General features: G+C 37.3%; 1 protein-coding gene across 4 annotated transcripts in view; it reads left to right on the forward strand.

The window, feature by feature from the left end:
• The window catches only part of CDKAL1 (CDK5 regulatory subunit associated protein 1 like 1), a 632,670-nt gene that overhangs the window by 274,186 nt on the left and 336,891 nt on the right, over positions 1 to 21,593 (forward strand). For all 4 annotated transcript variants that reach the window (XM_032341217.1, XM_032341216.1, XM_032341219.1 and 1 more), the window contains one exon: positions 19,371 to 19,474. In XM_032341217.1, the coding sequence (XP_032197108.1) occupies positions 19,371 to 19,474 (104 nt within the window). The remainder of the gene's footprint in view (positions 1 to 19,370; positions 19,475 to 21,593) is intronic.

A 21,593-nucleotide genomic window follows, 5' to 3' on the forward strand; every position in this document is an offset into this window, starting at 1 on the left:
AGAGTTGAAATATTCAAATTTGGAGAATTTGTTGAAATGAAAATAGTGGGTAATTGCATAAATGCTGAGGCATTACTTTTCCATTTCAATTTAAAAGCCTCCTTTCTCTTCATTATATAATTACTCACACCATTATTTGACCCAAACAATTTGTTATTTTCCCACACAGGTTAGACAGTTATCTGAATTTAGCCTTCTAGTTTCAACACAGTTGAAATATAACATAAGATTTTTCTTTTTTTCCGCAGGATGTTTTGACCCCTGTTAGAACAATACCTTTTATCCCAGGCGCCAAAATGTGGTACCTGTTATAGGTTTATGGAATTAGCTCTGGCTAGTGTTTCCTGTGAAATTTCACCCCGGCAGACGTCAGCCTCCAGGGCCAGTGAGGAAGCAGAAACAATAAGCTCTCTTTGCTGACAGGTCTTTACTTTTTAATATATTCTGAGTTCTCCGAATCAGGGGTTGTTGTCTTTGCTGTTAGGGTTAGTGTGGAAGGTGGGGTGGCAAAGCCTTCAGGGGATTAACCGCCCCAGCTCAGTCTTCCTTCCATTTGTTTTCTTTTAGAGTATTTGGAAGTGGAGTTCTAGTGTTCCTTGATTTGATAGCAGTAAGTGTTAACTGTTGAGCCACAGGAAGTAAATAAATGGTATTTCTGATATCATCATGTAAATTTGGCTTCAGCTCAGGAGGATAAGAATAGTACTATTGTTTACAAATCCACATTCTTTGGTTCTGTGGTTGTAGTTGGTAATGGGGCCCCCATATTTGTACGGAAGAAGCAGCAGCCCAAAGGAAAAACCAAAACCCAAATCAAGACAAAGCAATAACAACAAAAATCCCCTCCAAAATGTAGAGAACATTTAGCGGTGGAAGAAGGGGAAACTGTGTGTGTGTGTGTGTGTGTGTGTGTGTGTGTGTGTGTGTGTGTGTGTGTTTGTTCTTTATATACAAATATACATCTACTTGGTTATATATATTTTTAAAAGAGTGTGTGTTATTGCCTTTTGACTTTAGGTGTATTGGGGATATGCTCTACATGGCAGAATTATATTTTAAGGGATAAGTCATATATGTTTATTTCTTACAAATACATATGCCTTAATCGGATCACACATCACTGTATATAATGTATACACACAGTGCCTAAGTAAAGTCTACTGTGGTAGGAGATAAATAATTGCCTTCAGGAGCCCTCTTGTTGTGTTGTTGTTGTTACCCCTCTCCCCACCCCCAGCGTGGATACTCATAAGTTAATTCAAGTCTGTAACAGAGTCACTTTGTAGGGGTCCCCCGGCTCCCATGGCCCAGCTATGTGTGCTTCCCTAGTCAGTATAATTTGGTGGCTGCAGGTATCTTCAGTGGTCTCTTTGAACGGTGCAGATAATAGCTTCACATTAATCTTTTGTACTGCTGTTACTGTTTTAGAAAGCTAAAAATGGCATGGCATCGTAGGTGGAATAGAAGAAAAGTTTTGGAAAAGTATGTGCCTCACGGTTGACAGAATTTCATCATCTTCCACCACGCTATTTTGGTCAATACATTCAGAAAACAGTTGTTGCTGTTTTGGGTGTGGGACCTTGTCTCCCAGGGAGTAAACCACTGGCTAGAAATAGAACAAGCTCAGAATCCAGCTGGAATTATTGTTACTTATTATATTTCTTCTGTGTATTAATTGGTATGTCATCTGACCCAGGCCACTATATTCAGCGATGCCTTTTTTTTTCCCGTTTCTATTTTTTATCTGTGTATCTTCAGTTCTAAAGGTTATCATAGAAATGTAAGGAAACTTAGGTGGATGCTATTGAATCATCTGCAGCAATGGTTTCTGTAGACCTTGATGGGTTTTTGCTGGTCTCTGGTGAAATATAAAGAAAATACAGTGAATTTTTCCTGCAGCTAAATATTTGATTCTTTATCATGATATTCCTCCTATTTTGGTGTTGAAATGGGCTCTTTTTAAGTAAGATAATGACAGTACAGGGTAGTTTGACTTATGTTTTTTAATGTCTTTACTTGGCAAAATGAAAAGTTGACGCCCAATTTGGTAGGGCAGGTGTAAGTGTGTGCATTTTAAAGTTGATGTCTCTTGACATCTCAAGGTCTGGAACTGCTGATGGAAAATGTACATTGAATATGGATGATCTTTGATGAATACTTAGGCCCTTTGATTTCTCTTACTGGCTAGTGTATTTGACATTGACATTGCGTTGTGCTTATATTCTGTGTATGGTCTCTGGCCAAATCCTTCTAGTCTCTAAGCTGCCGTTTCCTGTTCCCAGCTGCCTGACCTTGAAGACAGGAAAGCAGCTCATCTGCTTTCGTCTGGCAAGATCTATGTGGTCTTGCGTCTTCTCCATTCCTGGTTTCCCTTTCCCCACCTCACTGTATCTTACTGGATGTGTTTCCAAGAAGATCCAGTTATAAATGCCAGCCGGCCTTTTATGGCTCTGTAACGAGGGACTGACTTGACAGCCGGTCTGGTTTATTATGAAATCACCAATAGCTTTGGGAATGGATACTCTAGTAGTGTACCATGCACTGTGTAGGATTTTATGACACTCAGTAAAATGAGTAAAATAATGCCTGTTCCCTAAGTAAATTGTCAACCACTAAGAGTATTAAACACACAGTCATGTATTCTTCATTTTGTTGTTGTGGTAAAATACACATAATACAAATGTTATCATCTGAACTTTTTACGTGTACAGTTCAGTCGTATTAAACGCATTCACATTTTTGTGCAATCATCACAACATCCATTCCCATAATTCTTTTCACCTTGTGAAATGAGACCCTGGACCCCTTAAACAATAACTTCACATTCTCCCCTCCCCACAGCTGCTGGCAGCGCTGTTCTGCTTTCTGCCTCTGAATTTGGCTACTCTGAGTACCTCATATAAATGGACTCCACATAGCATTTGTTTTTCTTTTATGATTGGCTTATTTCATTTAGTAGATTGTCTTCAAAACTCATACACATCTTAGCACATCGCAGAATTTTCGTTCTTTCTAAGGGTGAATAGTAATAGTCCAGTGTGTTTTCCTTGTCCTCATTGGTCAGTGGCCATTGGGTTGATTCCACATTTTGGCTATCGTAAATAATGTTGCTGTTACAGATAACGGGTGTATAAATATCTCCTCGAGACTTGCTTTCACTTCTTTGGCATATATACCTAGAAGTGAAATTCCTAGATCCTAGAAGTAGAATTGCTGGTAAATTCTACTTTTTTAATTTTTGGAGGGACTGCTATACTGTTTTCCACCCCGGCTGCACCATTTTACATTCTTATCAACAGTGCACGAGGGGTCCTGTTTCTCTATATATTTGCCAACACTTAATGTTTCCTGTGTTTTCTTTTTTTTAACCAATCTAATGGGTGTGAGATGACATTTTATTGTAGTTTTGATTTGCATTTCCCTAATGAGTAGTCATATTGGGTATATTTTCACGTGCTTATTGGACATTTGTATATCTTTGGAGAAATGTTGGTTCAAGTCCTTTGCCAATATCTGAATTGGGTTGTTTGTTTTGTTGTTGTTGAGTTTTAGGAGTTCTCTGTAATTTGTTAATCTCTTATCAAATATATGACATAATTTTTTTCTGACTATGTGGGTTACCTTTTTACTCTGTTGAAAGTATCTTCTGGCGAACGAAATTTTTAATTTTTCTTAAATCCAGTTTGTTTGTTTTTTTGTTTTCTTGCCTGTGCCTTTGGTATCATATCCAAGAAATAATTGCCAAATCCAAGGTCATGAAGCTTTTATCGTATGTTTTCTTCTAAGAGTTTCGTTGTTTTAGGTCTCACGTTTAGCTTTTTGATGCATTTTTGCGTTAATTTTTTTATATGGTGTCAGGAAAGGGTCAACCTTCATTATTTTGTATGTGGATATCTGGTTTTCTCAGCATCATTTGTTGAAAAGAATGTCCTTATCTCATTGAATGGCTTGGCACCCTTGAGGAAATCATTTGAACATGTATGTGTGAGTTTATTTCTGGGTTCTCCATTTTATTGCACTGGCTTCTAAGTCTGTGTTGTGCTAATACCAAACTATTTTTGATAAGTAGTGCTTTGCAATAAGTTTTGAAATCAGTAGTGTGAATTCTTTAGTTTTATTCCTTCTCAAGATTGCTTTGGCTATTTGGTGTCCCCTGAGATCCACCCCCCTTGCAAAAAACATCTTTGGGATTTTGATAAGGATTGCCTTGAATCTGTATACCACATTGGGTAGTACTGACATTTTAACAATATTTATCCAATCTGTCATCATGCAGTATGTTTCCATTATGTCTTTTTCAGTTTCTTTCAGCAAAATTCTGTAGTTTTTATTATATAAGTCTTTCACTTTGATCAAGTTAATTCCTAAATATTTTATTCTTTCTGATGTGGTTGTAAACAAAATTGTTTTTATAATTTTCTTTTCAGATTTTTCATTGTTTGTGTTTAGAAATGCAGCTGATTTTTATATATTGACTCTTGTTCATGATACTTTCCTGGGTTTATTCATTCTTACAGTGTATTTTAGGGTATATTTTTAGGATTTTCTGCATAGATGATCATATCATCTGTAAACAGATGATTTTACTTCTTCCTTTCCAATTTGGATGCCTTTTGTTTCTTTAACCTGCCTAATTGCTCATGCTAGAACTTCCAGAACTATGTTGAACAGGTAAAAGTGAGCATCCTTGCCTTGTTCCTGATTGTAAAGGGAAAGCTTTCAGTTTTTTACCTTGACTGTGATCCTCACTGTTTTTCACATATGGCTTTTATTGTGCCGAGGACGTTTTCTTCTGTTTCTAGTTTATTGATTGTTTTCATTAAGAAAGATGTTGAATTTTGTCAAATGCTTTTTCTGCATCAGTTGAGATGATCATGTGTTATTCTTTCTCCATAATTCTGTTGATATGGCATATTACATGGATTGATTTTTTTAAAAAAGATTTTATCTGAGAGAAAGAATAAGAGAGCATGAGTTGGGGGGAGAGGCAGAGGGAGAGGGAGAAGCAGACTCCCCACTGAGCAGGGAGCCTGACTCTGGCTGGATCCCAGCACCCTGGGATTGTGACCTGAACTGAAGGCAGATGCTTCCCCCCTCCCCAAATTTCTTTTCAGTGTTCCAGAATTCATTGTTTATGTACCACACCCAGTGTTCCATACAATACGTGCCCTCCATAATACCCACCACCAGGCTCACCTAACCTCCCACCCCCCACCCCTTCAAAACCCTCAGATTGTTCTTCAGAGTCCACAGTCTCTCATGGTTCACCTCCCCCTCCAATTTCCCCCGACTCCCTTCTCCTCTCCATCTCCCCATGTCCTCCATGTTATTTCTTATGCTCCACAAATAAGTGAAATCATATGGTAATTGACTCTCTCTGCTTGACTTATTTCACTCAGCATTATCTCTTCCAGTCCTGTCCATGTTGCTACAAAAGTTGGGTATTCATCCTTTCTGATGGAGGCATAACACTCTATAGTGTATATGGACCACATCTTCCTTATCCATTCATCTGTTGAAGGGCATCTTGGTTCTTTCCAGTTTGGCGACTGTGGCCATTGCTGCTATGAGCATTGGGGGTACATATCGCCCTTCTTTTCACTACATCTGTATTTTGGGGTGTAAATACCCAGTAGTGCAATTGCAGGGTCATAGGAGAGCCCTATTTTTAATTTCTTAAGGAATCGCCACATTGTTTTCCAAAGTGGCTGTACCAATTTATATTCCCACCAACAGTGTAAGAGGGTTCCCCTTTCTCCACATCCTCTCCAACACACGTTGTTTACTATATTGTTAATTTTGACCATTGTAAGGTGGTATCTCAATGTGTTTTAGATTTGAATCTCCCTGATGGCTAGTGATGATGAACATTTTTTCATGTGTCTGATAGCCATTTGTATGTCTTCTTTGGAGAAGTGTCTGTTCATGTTTTCTGCCCATTTTTGGACATGATTGTCTGTTTTATGTGTGCTGAGTTTGAGGAGTTCTTTATAGATCCTGGATATCAGCCCTTTGTCTGTATTGTCATTTGCGAATATCTTCTCTCATTCCATGGGTTGCCTCTTTGTTTTGTTGACTATTTCCTTTGCTGTGCAGAAGCTTTTGATCTTGATGAAGTTCCCAAAATACATTTTTGCTTTTGTTTCCTTTTCCTTTGGAGACATGTCTTGAAAGAATTTGCTGTGGCTGATGTTGAAGAGGTTACTGCCTGTGTTCTCCTCTAGGATTCAGATGGATTCTTGCCTCACGTTGAGGTCTTTTATCCATTTCGAGTTTATCTTTGTGTATGTTGGAAGAGAATGGTCGAGTTTCATTCTGCTACACACAGCTGTCCATTTTTTCCAACACCATTTATTGAAGAGACTGTCTTTTTTCCCACTGTATGTTTTTTCCTGCTTTGTCGAAGATTATTTGACCATAGAGTTGAGGGTCCATATCTGGGCTCTCTACTCTGCTCCACTGGTCTATGTGTCTGTTTTTGTTGAAGGCAGATGCTTAACCAACTGAGCCACCCAGGTGCCCTTACATAGATTGATTTTCATATGCTGAAATATTCTTACAGTACAAGAATAAATCCCACTTGATTTTAATGCATAATCCTTTTACTATGCTAATGAGATGTGTTTGCTAGTATTTTGTTGAGGATTTTGCATCCATGTTCATAAGGGATATTGGTCGGTAATTTTTCTTGTGCCATTGTCTGGCTTTACTATCAAGGTAATGCTGCCCTTCTAGAGTACGTTAAGAAGGGTTCCCTTCTTTTCAAGTTTTTGGAAAACTTTGAGAAAGATTGGTATTGCTCTCCAGTGAAGCCATCAGGTTCCAGGCATTTCTTTGTTAGGAGATTTTTGATTTCTAATTCAAGCTGTTTAGTCGTTATAGACCTATTTAGATTCCCTGTTACTTCAAGACTTGCTTTTGGTAAGTTTTGTGTTTTCAGGAATTTGTCCATTTCAAATAGGTTATCCAGTTTGTTGGTATACCGTTGTTCATTGTACTCTCTTATAATCCCGTGTATTTCTTTAGACTTGGTAGTAATGTCTCCCTTTCATTTCTGATTGTAGTAATTTGAGTGTTTTTTTCCTCAGGCCATGTAACTAAAGGTTTGTCTGTTTTGTGGATCTTTTCAGAACCAGCTTTTTAAAAATTTTCTCTGGTGTTTTTCTGTTCTCTATTTCACTTATCCCTTCTCACTTCCTTATTATTTCCTTCTCCTAGCTTTGGTTTTAGTTTCTTCTTCTTTTTCTCTTTTCCTAAGTTACCAAGTTGAGTGTTGATGTAAGATATTTCTTTTTTTTTTATTTTTAGCTTTTTAAAAGATTTTATTTATTCATTTGCCAGACAGAGATCACAAGCAGGCAGAGAGGCAGGCAGAGAGAGAGAGAAAAGCAGGCTCCCTGCTGAGCAGAGAGCCCGATGTGGGGCTCGATCCCAGGACCCTGGGACCATGACCTGAGCCGAAGGCAGAGGCTTAACCCACTGAGCCACCCAGGTGCCCCGAGATCTTTCTTTTAAAATGAGAAAAGTGTTTATAGTTATAAATTTTCTTCTTAGTACTGTTTTTTCTGCATCCTATAAGTTTTGGTGTGGGTTTATTTTAGTTTTCCTTCATCAGTGAGTATGTTCTTTGATCCATTGGTTGTTTAAAAAATGTGTTGTTTAATTCCCAGTTTTGTGAATTTTTGTATTCTGATTTCTGACTTCATTTTTTGTGTTCAGAGAAGATACTTTTAATCTACGGAGACTTAATTTGTGTCCTAACACACGGTCTGTCCTGGAATATGTGCCATGTGTATTCTGCTGCTGTTGGGTAGAATGTTCTGTTACCTCTAGATGGTTCAGTATATTGCTTAGGTTTTCTGTGCCTGCTTTCCTTCTTTCTTGTTGTTCTGTTCATTATTGAGAGGGTTTTAAAGTAACTACTGTTATAAAACTACTTCTTTTTTGAATTCTGTCAGTTTTTGCTTCATATTTTGATGGTTTGTCATTAGTGTGTAAATATTTATATGTGTTATATCTTCTTTTGGTATTAGATCTTTTATCAATTTATAATGTGTTTCTTTGTCTTTCATTACATTCTTTGATTTAATGCCTGTTGTGTGTGATATTAATATAACAACCACTATTCTCTTTTGGTAATAAGTGCTTGCAATATCTTGTTCCATCATTTTACTCTCAACCTATTTGTGTCTTTAGATCTAAAATGAGTCTCTTATGGACAGCATCTCGTTGGAGCTTGTGTTTTATCCATTCTGCCAGCCTGGAGAGTTTAATTCATTTGCATTTAATTACTGATAAGGAGGGACTGACTTCTGTCTTTGCGCTGTTTTCTGTATGCCTTATAAAGCTTTGCCCCTAATTTACTGCATTCTTGTTTTCCTTTGCACTTAGTCAATTTTTTATAATGAATTTTTTTTTTAAAGATTTTATTTATTTATTTTGACAGAGAGAGAGAGCACAAGTAGGCAGAGCGGCTGGCAGAGGGAGAAGGAGAAGGGAGAAGCAGGCTCTCCGCTGAGTGGGGAGGCCGACATGGGGCTCCATCACAGGACTCTGGGATTATGACCTGAGCCGAAGGCAGGGGCTTAACCCACCAAGCCACCCAGGCGCCCCTATAGTGAAAGTTTTAAGTAACTTTCTCATTTCCTTGTGTTTATATTTTGTAGCTGTTTTCATTATGGTTACCATGGGGTTACCTATAACATTCTAAAGTTCTAACACTAATTTGAATGTGTACCAACTTAATGTCAGTAAGCATAAAACCTGTGCTACTTTTCAGCTCATTCCCCTGTGTTTTGTTATTGATGCTGAATCCTTATAGTAAATTTTTCATTTTGATTCTTGTACTTCTCAGCTCCGAATTTTTTTTTTGTGCTTTCTGTTCTTTTATTTCCATTTTTTCATTGATTGTTCTCTTGATTTCCACATTTTTTGGTTAGTTCTTTGAGCATCTTTAAGACAGCTGTTTTAAAGTCTTTTTTTTTTTTTTTAAGATTTTATTTATTTATTTATTTGACAGAGAGAGAGAGAGAGAGAGAGAGAGAGATATCGAGAGCACAGGTAGGTAGAGAGGCAAGCAGAGAGAGAGAGAGAGAGAGAGAGAGAGAGAAGCAGGCTCCCTGCTGAGCAGAGAGCCCGATGCGGGACTCGATCCCAGGACCCCGAGATCATGACCTTAGCCAAAGGCAGCGGCTTAACCTACTGAGCCACCCAGGTGCCCCTAAAGTCTTTTTCTAGTAGATCTGCCATAGGACTTTTATGGGGACAGTTTCTGTTGACATATTTTTTTTCCTTTGAAAGCGACGTACTTTCCTTTTTCTTTGTATGTCTTGTGATTTTTTTTTTTCCCCAACAACTGACAGTTGAATCTAATAATGTGGTAATTCAGGAAATGAGATTCTCCCCCTTCACAGGTTTCGCTGGATTTTGTTATTATGTATTTTTTGATTGTTGTATGCTTTGTTTTTGGTTAGGATCAGCCTGAAATATGAACGTAAGATCTTCTCGGGTCTTTTCTGATCCTTTTTTGGGCGTATCTGGTCACTTTCTGATTTTGCTCATATGTGCAGTTGTTTTTGAGTGTCCTAATTAATACCTGGGCTCCCTAAAGGGAAAAATAGCGAAAAATGAAGGGATAGGTGGGATGCTGGCCCTTTAAATCTCCTTGCCGTCATTTCAGCTAGAGAGACAGAGACTTTTAACAGTGTGGGCAGGTGCATCAGTGGCGGTCACCTCTTCATTTTGAGCGTCTGTGATAAGAAGTAGCAATCAGAGCATCATTCCTGATACTCTGAGGGCAAGGTCCTTTTTGCCCACCCTACCACCCGCATTCCATGTGTAAGCTGCTGTCGGAACACATGGCTAGGGGTAAGGCATGAGTAGGATGGGTAGCTGCTCCTGTGCTAAGAACTGAAATTACCCAAAAGTTGCCATTCAGATCTTCCCCTGTAAGTTGCAAGCTGTTAGCAGACACCAGGGTTCCAAAATTGTTACATCAGACAGACTCTGGGGGTGCAGTGAGAACACCCTTTCCTGGAGCTTCCCAGTCCACCATCTCCTAGGATCCTCCCCACCCATCATATGTTCTTACACACAGTATGTTGCATCTTAAGGGAGGTAAAGTACAATCAGTGATAAAGGAGTTTCAGATAAGATAGATGCATTTTTGGGGACTCTTGGCTGGCTCAGTTGGATCCAACCCCAGGTTGGATGTAGAGTTTAGTTAAAAAAAAAAAAAGAAAGAAAAGCTAGATTCATCTTTTATTGAGCTGCCTATGTAACCTTTCAACTTCAGTTTCCTCTCTGAAAGTTAGTGATAAAAATGCTGGTATCAGGATTTCTGTGAGGCTGAATGAAGCCGTGGAAAGCAACCACCTTTTACTATTGTTAGCAACCTCTCCCCGCCCCCCTCTCCCTCCCCAAACCAGGTGATTTTAAAGGTGTGGTGCTTTTTACACAAGATTGATGGGTAGTGATGATAAAGGTAGTTTGTTTTAGCTAAAAGGAATGGGAAGTAAGGATATAGAGCTTATATATGTTAGAACATCTTTTTGAAGCAAAGGATGTGGCCCTGTAGCTAATGGAGGTAGAAGAAAATCGAGTTGGCGGTTGTGTTTGAATTCAGTGTAAGTAGGAGAAAGTTTGGCTGCTGCTAAGCTCCCTCCTTCTTTCCCTCCTTTCCTTTCTTTTTCAAAAGGAAAAGCAACTTCGGAAAGGTAGCAGTTGAAGAGAGAGGCCATAATTGTTAGAATAAGGTCTTGGAGTTGGGGATGGAAGATGGAATTGGTGACCCCAGTGGAGAGATTCAGTCTAGGTTGGAGGCTTCCTGACCACAGGAAACTTAAGGGTTTAGAACTATATTTTGTTAGTTTTTAAGGAAGTCATTTTTTCTTTGCTTGGTCAGGATTTCGAGCTTGGCAAACAGGTATTATGTTATCATTTGAAGATCTAATCAGATCCCGATGATAGGAGTATCTCTTACATTTGCTTAAAAGATCAAAAGGCTTTTCCTGGAAATACTTTTAAAACCAAGATCAGGGCTCACAATAGGCTATGCACGGCCAAGTCTGGCACAGCCTGTCCTGTGTGAACCTTTTGTTTCTCGAGGAGTTTTTTGTTTTGTTTTGGTTTGGTTTGGTTAGCTTCATTTTCCTTCGATATGGAAGAACATGGCGAGTGCTACAGCATGATTTTTGTAAAGTTTAGCTCTGTAAAGGGGCTTATTATTTGGTAAGGTTGAAGCTTTGAGGAGCATTGTACTTTGTCAATTGATTAAAAATAAATGTGGATTGAATTATGTGGACGAAACTGAATATGCTATTTTAACGTGTTAATGTCTGCGTCCCCAATAGTATTTTTGGGTATTTAAATATATTTTTGACCCTAAAACACAGAGAGAAACAGAGTTCTGAGTCACGTAAGCTTTTTTTCCTTCCCCATAAAAAACGGTGTCAGTATGGTGAATTTTTTAGAAGTATAACTCTGATTTTTAAATTATTTCAGAACTTGCGATATTTAAAGATGCTCTTTAAATGAAAAAAACTGAATATGTTAAAACTTTTAGTTTTCATTTGCTTTCTGTGGTTTAGGTATTAAATTTGACATTTTGTTATGCATTTGAGCCCTTTGAAATATTTTAATTTGTGAAAATTGTTATTTCATCTCTCTGGCTTCTGTAACTGAAAACTATTCTACCACAGATGCTTTTTAAGACTTAGGAGTTACACTGCTTAACTGGATGCTAACTCTGCTTTTGAGATGTTTAGTTCCTTGTCGGCCTGTGGCCCCGGGACATCCTTACACAGAGTGGTAGGTGGGGTGTGCTCACTTCGTTCTTCTGTCAGAACAGGTGAGGGCTTTTCAGGATTTTCCGTCTTCCTCGGAGTTTCACAGCATCTCTTTTTGGTTTTGGCTTGCAACAGTCAACCTTCAAAGATCTTTTGTTTTCTGACGGTTGAAGAAATTGGCTTGATGTTCCTACTGCCAGACAATTACTTAATTGTTTACAGATAACCGAAAGTATCTCATAAAGGTTTCTATGATGAATCCCTTTATTTTGTTAGAAGCTTGTCATGTCGAAATAATTGGTTATTGTAATTCCTGTTGGTGGAGGGAATTGTTTTCAACCTAAATGTCATCAAAAACTCATTCTTTCTTTTTTGATTTTGTTGTACCTATTTTTCCTGTGAATTGTAACTGATTTCTCTCTTTTTTAAATGTAAGGCTTAGCAGATTTAATGCTTGAAATTGTGCTGTTACAACATGCTTGAAGAAATACACTGTATAGAATCTTCACTTTATCAAAATAATATGTTTTTGATAACTGCAGATAAGGATGAACCTATCTTATACAATAAAGAGTTTAGAACTTCAAAAACATATCACATCAACAACCCTAATTAACCCTAGGGGAGCAGTTCAGTTTTTTTTTTTTTTAAAGATTTTATTTATTTGACAGACAGAGATCACAAGTAGGCAGAGAGAGAGAGGGGGGAAGCTGACTCCCCGCTGAGCAGAGAGACCAATGAGGGGCTCGATCCCAGGACCCTGAGATCATGACCTGAGCCGAAGGCAGAGGCTTTAACCCACTGAGCCACCCAGGTGCCCCAATATCTTTAATTCTTAACGAAATATACTTACTGGCTTATTGTGATTATTATAAATGTTTCCAAATATCACCCTGTTTTATTAAGATGTTCTAGTGGATTTTCAGTAGGGAGCTTTCCATGGGGGGATGCTTCCACCTTTATTAAGTGAGCCCATAGGAAAACACAATTTGGTTTCCACAGTTGGTTTAAGCCAACCGATCAGCGGTACTTCTGTTCCATAAAGTTAGGTATACCTGGAACAGGATAATGCATAATTATTTCTTTATAGAATTGTTTAGAACAGTCACATTAAACAAACAGTGGCCAACAGTTACTAATTATATCTCAAACAGTTACTAATCAGTTACTAGGTACAGACACTGTTCTAAATACTTTACATGTGTTCATTCATTCATTCATGTTACAAATGTTTCAAATACATGTTTCCCTTCACTTCCTCTGTTTTCCTTCCCCTTCTTCAGTCTAGTGTCCCTCAAGATAGTTACTTTTAAGAAATAGCCCAAGTCAGAAATAGTAGTAGCTTTTATTAAGATTGTCTGCTTAATTTATAGAGCTCTCCATTGGTAATAGAAATAAGAGAAAGGGGTCAGGAGACTTGAAGTAGTTTCAGGAGGCAAAGAGAGCAGATTCTCTGCAAGAGTGCTGATCTACCCTGAGTGACAACTGCCCATCATAAGGGGATATTATAGATGAAGGATTGGTAGGGCTTGCTGCATTGAACCTTACCATGGTGCCTGAGAAGGGCAGAGAGAACCTGAGCAATAGAATGTAAAGATTTTTTTTTTTTTTAATTTGACAGAGCGAGAGATACAAGCAGGCAGAGCAGCAGAGGCAGAGGGAGAAGCAGGCTCCCCACTGAGCAGGGAGCCTGGGATCATGACCTGAGAGCCAAAAGCAGTCGCTTAACCGACTGAGCCACCTAGGTGCCTCACAGAGCAACAGAATTTAAAAAGATATGGTATATCAAATGAGATGACATATTTTTCCCCAGAGCCAGCAAGAAGATGAAAAACAATTTGTAAAGAAGGGTGAAATAACTTGGGGCTAGTGGATAGAAAAGAAACTTAGTCTTAGATTTCTAAAGAATAAAGGCGAGAAACACATGCTTTAGACAACTAACTTCATATACGGGATGATAGTACTGGTCATATCTTTGTATCTCATGTCAGATCATTGACTAGTTTATTATTTGCATCTGTATGTTACTAGAGTGTTTGACACACATTTATTCTGGGGAGTCAGATTGTATGGAAATAGCATGAACTTTGAAATTTGGCAGGCCTGGATTTGAACCTCAACTACATGTCTTGAGCAAGCTACTTACTCAACTACCCCCCCCCCCCCCGCCCATTTTTAGTGAGATATAATTGACATATCACATTGTATAAGTTCAGAGTATACAACATAATGATTTATGTCTATATCGTGAAATGCTTACCACAGTAAGTTTAGTAAACAGATTTCCCTGCACATGATTAACATTTTTTTCTTGTGATAGGAACTTTGAAAACCTAGCTCTCAGAAATTTTCAAATATAAGACACAGTGTTGGTAATTATAACCATGCTGTATATTACATTCCCAGAACATAGCTATGCTTGTAACTAGAAGTTTCTACCTTTAGATTTCGTTCACCCATTTCCCATCCCCACTCCTTACTTCGGGCAACCACCAGTCTCTTCTCTGTTTTTATGAATCTGTTTATCGATCTCATCCCCTTTTTGTAGATCTCACATTTGTTTGTAGATCTTCACAAAGTGAAGTCATACACACTTTGTGTTTCTCTGACTTATTTCACGTAGCGTAATAAAGCCCTCAGTTTCATCCATGTTGTTGGAAATGGATGTTCTTTTTTATGGATGAATCATGTTCCGTTGTGTATGTGTGGATACGTGCACATGCTACCATAGTTTTGTTCATCTGCTTACTGTTGGACAGTCTGAAGTGGTTTCTTTGTCTTGGCTTTGGTAAATAATGCACTGACAATGAGGATGCAGACATCTGAGATTGTGATTTCCTTTCTCTTGGATATATATACTCAGAAGTGGAATTGCTGGATCATATGCGTGTTGTATATTTAACTTTTGGCAGAACCTCCATACTGTTTTTGGTAGTGGCTGCACCAATGTATGTCACCACCAACAGTGGCCAGCTGTTCCCTCTCTTTTCTCCTTACCAACACTTGTTATCTTTTGTCTTTTTGATGATCACCTTCATAACAGGTGTGAAGTGATATCTCATTGTGGTTCTGATTTACATTTCCTTGATGACTGGTAATGTTGAACCCTTTTTCATGTACCTGTTGGCCATTTGTATGTCTTCTTTGGAGATAATTATTTTGATTCTTTGGCCATTTTTTTTTTTAAAGATTTTATTTATTTATTTGACAGAGAGAAATCACAAGTAGATGGAGAGGCAGGCAGAGAGAAAGAGAGAGAGGGAAGCAGGCTCCCTGCTGAGCAGAGAGCCCAATGCGGGTCTCGATCCCAGGACCCTGGGATCATGACCTGAGCCGAAGGCAGCGGCTTAACCCATTGAGCCACCCAGGCGCCCCTCTTTGGCCATTTTTAAATTGGATTATTTGTTTGTTTTCGCTGTTGAGTTCCTTATATGTTTTGAATATAATGTCCTTATTGGATATTAGGAATTTCTTATTATGGAATAATAATCAAATATTTGAATCACTTATTATATTATGAATTAGATGTGTGGTTTGAAAATATTTTCTCCCAATCCGTAGGTTGTGTTTTCATTTTGTCTTTCACTTCTTTTGCTGTGAAGAAGCTTTTTAGTTTGATGTGTCCTATTTGCTTACTTTTTATTTTGTTGCTGTGCTTTAAGGTGTCACGTCTGAAAAATCATTGCCAAGACCCTTGTCAAGGAAGTTTCTTCCTGTGTTTTCTTCTAGAACTTTTATGGTTTTTGGTATTACATTTAAATCTTTAAACCATTTCAAATTAATTCTTGTGAATGGCATAAGACAGTGATCTAGTTTCATTCTTTTGCAAGAGAACTTCCAGTTTTCCTAAACCATTTCAAATTAATTCTTGTGAATGGCATAAGACAGTGATCTAGTTTCATTCTTTTGCAAGAGAACTTTCAGTTTTCCTGGCAGCATTTATTGAATAGACCAATCTTTTCCCCACTGAATACTCTTGGCTCCTTTGTCAAATATTACTTGAGTGTATACACAAAGGTTTGTTTCTGGGCTCTTAATTCTCTTCCACTTGTCTATTTGCTTTTAAGTCAGTACCATACTGTTTTGATCACCGTAGCTTTGTAATATTGTGTGAAATCGGGAAATGTGATGCTTCCTGTGTTCCCATTTCTCGGTACTGTTTTGGCTATTATTAAGAGTATTTTGTAGTTCCAGACAAATTGTAAGATTATTTTCTCTATTTCTGTAAAAAATGCCATTGGAATCTTGATAGGGATTGTATTGAGTCTATAGACATCTTTGAGTAGTATGGAAGTTTTAACAATATTAAATCTTCCAATCCCTGAGCATGGACTGTTTCTCCAATTATTTGTATCTTCTTCAGTTTCTTTCATCATTGCCTTATTATTTTCAGTGTAGAGGTTTTTACCTCCTTGGTTAAAAATGTTCTTATGGGGGCCCGTGGGTGGTTCAGTGGGTTAAAGCCTCTGCCTTCAGGTCGGGTCATGATCCCAGGGTTCTGGGATTGAGCCCCGCATCAGGCTCTCTGCTCATCAGGGAGCCTGCTTCCTCCTCTCTCTGCCTGTCTCTCTGCCTACTTGTGATCTCTGTCTGTCAAATTAAAAAAAAAAAAAATCTTAAAATGTTCTTATGTATTTTACTGTTTTTGGTGTTATTGTAAGCGAGTTTATTTTCTGTATTTCTTTTTCAGGAAATTGTTAGTGTATAGAAATACTATTGTTTTTTCATTTTGTTGTTGTTGTTGTTTGGTTTTTTTGTTTTGTTTTGTTTTTGTATGTTGATTTGGTATCTTCTACCTTTACTGAATTCATTGATTAGATCTAACAGGTTTTTGGCGGAATTTTTAGGATTTCTTATGGATAAGATCTTGTCATCTATAATGATGCCTCCGTGGCTCAATCTGTTAAACATCTGCCTTGGGCTCCGGTCATGATCCCAGAGACCTGCTTCTCCTTCTCCCCCCACTGCTTGTGCTCCCTCTCTCTCTCTTGCTGTCTTTTTTTCTCTCTCAAATAAATAAAATCTTTTAAAAAAAATCATGTCATCTGCAAACATTACTTTACTTCTTCTCTGATTAAGATGCCTTTTATTTATTTTTCTTACCTAATGCCTCTGGCCAGGACTTACATGAGTGTGATTGAATAGAAATGGGAAGAGTAGATGCCTTTGTCCTGTTTTTGATCTTGGAGAAAAAGCTGTGACCCTTACATCATTGAGTCTGATGTTAGCTGAGGGTTTGTCCTGTATGGTCTTTATTTTCTCATGGTACAGTATTCTGCAACCAGTTGGTTGAGTGTTCTTGTTATGACTGGACGTTGAATTTTGTCAGATAGTTTTTCTGTATCTGTTGAGACGAACATGTGATTTTTGTCCTCAATTCTATTAATGTGTTGTATCACACTTCTTCATCTGTGTATGTTGAACCACCCTTGTTTCTCAGGGATGAATTCCACTTGACCGTGGTATATGATTCTTCCAGTAGTATGCTGTTGAATTTCGTTTGCTAGTATTCTATTGCAGTTTTCGCATCTGTATTCATGAGGAATATTTACATGTAGTCCTCTTGTCTTACAGTGTCCTTATCTGGCTTTGCTATCAGGATAATAATAGCCTTATAAAATGAGTTTGAGAGCATTCCCTCCTCTTCGGGTTTTTGGAAGAGTTTGAAAAGGATTGGTATTCATTCTTTTTAAAATGTTTGACAAAAATCATCAGTAAAACTGTATCTAGTCCTGTGCTTCCACAGTGGGATATATGGTTCAGTCTCTTCACTCATTATTGATCTATTCAGATTTTCTATTTCTTCATGACTTAATCTTTGTAGGTTGTATGTTTTTAGGAATTCGTGCATTTCTTCTAGATTTCTTCTACATTACCTACTATGAACAGCTCTGTAGCTTATGTCTTCTTATATTTCTCTGGTGTCAGGTGATGATCAGACATTCTGAAGTAGATTCTTCATCTGTAAGACGGGGATAGTAACACTGAACTCTAGAATGATGAATGAGATAACAGGTATAAAACATCCAGAATAGTGTCTGATACTCAGTCAAAACTAAACAAAAGTGAGTTATCCTCTCAGAGAGAGGCCTGCAACGGTTTTCTCCTTTCCCTTCTTATGAAACAGATGGAAATTGAGAAGACCTTTAACAACCGGGAGACTAGAATTTGTGCTCATAAGAGAGAGACCACAATCTGTGTTTTATCTTATCTTAAAAAAATGAACACAGCTTAGGAAGAAAAGAGTGGTAGTTTTTTAAGGTTATGTGGTTGGGTAAACAGTAAAAATCATTTGAAAATATATGTGTTACTTAAAGGTGCCATGCAGAAATTATGAGAAATGAAGCATTGCAGAGCGCCTGGGTGGCTCAGTTGGCTAAGTGTCTGCCTTCAGCTCAGGTCATGATCCTGGGGTCCTGGGATCGAGCCCCACATCAGGCTCCCTTCTCAGCCGGGAGTCTGCTCCCTCTCCTCTCTTCCTGCTCATACTGTCTTTCTCTCTCACTCTGTCTCTCTCTCAAATGAGTAAATAAAATCTAAAAAAAAAAAAAAAATAGAAATTAAACATTGCATAATTGGCCGCTGAGTACGGTGATTCATATGTATCTCATAGTCACATATTAGCAAAATTACACATTGGTCAGGTTCAGTTATTAAAAGTTCATTTTTTTCTCATTTTGAAATTTTAAAGCATTTATATTATAATGGTGTTTTAAAACCTTGCTGTTCATTTTAGCGGTTGAATCAATGAAAAGTTACTTCCTTGTTTGGTTTTGTTCAGTGTGGTTTAACCTTTTTGGCGTAGGACTGTTCTATTATGTTGTAACTATTTTTTTTTATATTAACAAAATCTATTTAAATTATATTTAAAAATTATGAGAGTAGAGCCAATATTTTAGTTTTTCAAAGATAATTCTTTATTATGTCTACAGACAATTGGGAAATCTGTTTTTTTATTTTTCAAAACTAATGTCATTTTCCTTGTTTACTTTCTCTAATGTAATCCTATAGAGTATTAATTGGATTTGTTTTAATGTATTTTTTCTGACTTCAGGAGTGAAAAATGTTATCTGAAAATTTCTCAGGGTATATTTTGTTGTGAGAATGCTATGTTGCCTGTTTATTCTTATATCATTAGTTGAAAATTGAATGAATATGCTTTATTATTTCTAAGCAATACAGTATACATAAGCAATACTAAATTTCTATTTTTATAGTGACCAAGCAATGTCAGTGGCTTAGAAAAAATTGCCGATCTTGAATTTGTTTTGATTACTTAATCACTGTAAGCATTTATAAACTTTGTTCCTCATCGCCATGTTCATTTGGAGATAATACTGTGTGATTTGTGCAATTATTTTGAATAGTTGAAGCTTAAAAAGAATTGCACGTTGTAAATTTCTGTGCCATGTGGAAATAAAGTAAGTATGAAGTATGATGGATACTAGTTTTTCATTTTTTCTCATTTCAAGTGGCACGTGTTATAAATTAACATCTTGGTGTATGTTTTAGGTCTTTTCCCATGTTAGGTGTGTACTATCTTTTTTAAAAATTTTAGCCTCATTTATTGCCTCATTTGAACAGGTGCCTCAATGCTTGTACCTACTGCAAAACTAAACACGCCAGAGGAAATTTGGCCAGTTACCCAATAGAAGAACTAGTAGAAAGAGCCAAACAGTCTTTTCAAGGTAAGATTTTCTAGAATTATGTGCGATTTTAGCCTTCTAAATAAATTATAATATTCTTCTAAATAACCCTTCACTTTAAATATATGATGCTGCTTTAGCTTTCTGGAGAGTTTATAAATATTTTAGCCTATATAGCAGAAATGTTACCAGATTCAACCAACCAGGTTCTAGTGTTCCTGTTACTCTTCTTTTACTACTTTTCCATCTTCCATTTTCTTATGATGTATTTTGAACTTTATCACCCATTGTCACTTCATAGAAAAGACAAAAAATAAAAAATAAAAATGAAATCCATGACTGTCTAATGTGCATGAAGACTTTTGTGGACTGAGCAAACTACTTTTCAAGATTTCTGACTCTTTCTTTGGTAATTTTTGGACATTTGGAATGTAGAGTGAATAAGTATTTCCAGGAGCCTTGAAAAAGGTAGATTTTACTATCGGTCAATAAAGATCACCCTCAAAAAAAAAAAAAAATCACCCTCTTTATCTGCAGAACTGTGGACCAGCAAAGAGTGGTACGGGTAAAGAGACTAATGAGAATAACTCTTTGTGTAGGTGGCCAGCTGCTTTCAAATCCTCACTTGCTGGAAAATGTGATTGTTTAGGTATCTCTCAGCATATAATGAGACTTATCTTTAATGTGAGTCACAGTTGTGTTGACACTAACTGCTTAAACCATAGACTTTCTCTTTTGTCTTTGTTTATAATATGTGTGTATAACATTGGTGTGTCTTTACACCTAACATGATATAATCTATTGTCTCATAATCTTGCGGGTTAATAGTTATTGGCAATGTACTTGTCCTTTTAGCGAGTAACTTGGAGTGCAACTTTCAGTACTTCACACCCTAGAAGTGATAGTATGAGTTCTGAACACGTTTCTTTATTTAATCTGTGAAAGCCTTTATCAACATGAATTTGGAATGCTCTCCATAATAGAAAGAAAAGTACCTTGATTGATTTATGAACACCTCCCAACAAATTTGTTCTATTTTTACAACCTGAGTTCAGTCCCTTCCTTCATTCACATCCAACTTATATTGAACAAGAAACAAGAGTAGCTCATTGACTCCTGCCGGCGTTCTGTTTTAGAGCCAGGTAATTATCTAATATGAAGAACAGTCTGAGTGATTGTCTTTTGTACAACATGACTACATTAAGCCGTGTTCAGAAAGGGCATACATTTGCACAGAAACCTCATCTATTTGAAAAATGATGCCTTTCCTGGCATTCTAAATTGGTGTTTATTTTTCCATATATCTGTCAGAAAATGGGGATATTAAAACTCTATGATCTATCCACCAAACACTGCAAATTGGTAGGAGTATGAATTAGTTCTTTCGAAGTACTTTTCCAACATTATGCATTTCTCTTCACAGCTAAATGTAAGTCTTAAAACATCTTCTCATTTGACTCTGAAAATTTATTTTAAAGGTCTAAAACTGATAAATCGTCATCTAGGAAGTGAAGGTATTTTCTTCGCTCCCTTATATCTATCTTCACCTATAACCTCTCCTAACATTTTGATGTGATTGCTTCACCACTTAGTATGGACACATTGATTGATTGATTTTTATTTAGATTCAGTTAATTAGCATATAGTGTATTATTAGTTCCAGAGGTAGAGTTCAGTGACTCATCAGTCTTGTATAATACCCAATGCTCATTACATCACGTGCCCTCCTTAATTGGACACATTTATGTATTACGCTTGACTTGAGGGGAAAACCAGAAAGGAATAATCAGATTTTATAAATTAATTGTAGATTTTTTTCCTAAAGATATCCAACTTAGTTCTCTGACTTATGTTACTTATCTTTAGAAATGCCCTCTGAGCAGTGGAAGTACAGGGTATGACTTCGTTCAGACTTTATTGTCACTTAGCATTGTCATAGCCAAAGTGGGTTGGGCCAGTTAAGGTGAATGTTACAAAGACTGTATCTGAGGTCAGCAGCGATGTAGCATTTGTTTACTCACAGAGAAAGCACTCGAAGAGATGGAGTTAGTATTGCTTTCATCATCATGAGCGTGTGTTTGGGTATGTGTGTGTAGGTGTGTTGCCTTTTTATTCCCGACCCTGGAATGTTGGCTGTGTAACTTCCATTGTCTTGGTATCT

This window comes from Mustela erminea, chromosome 4 (assembly GCF_009829155.1).
Source record: "Mustela erminea isolate mMusErm1 chromosome 4, mMusErm1.Pri, whole genome shotgun sequence".
Lineage (NCBI taxonomy): Eukaryota > Metazoa > Chordata > Mammalia > Carnivora > Mustelidae > Mustela > Mustela erminea.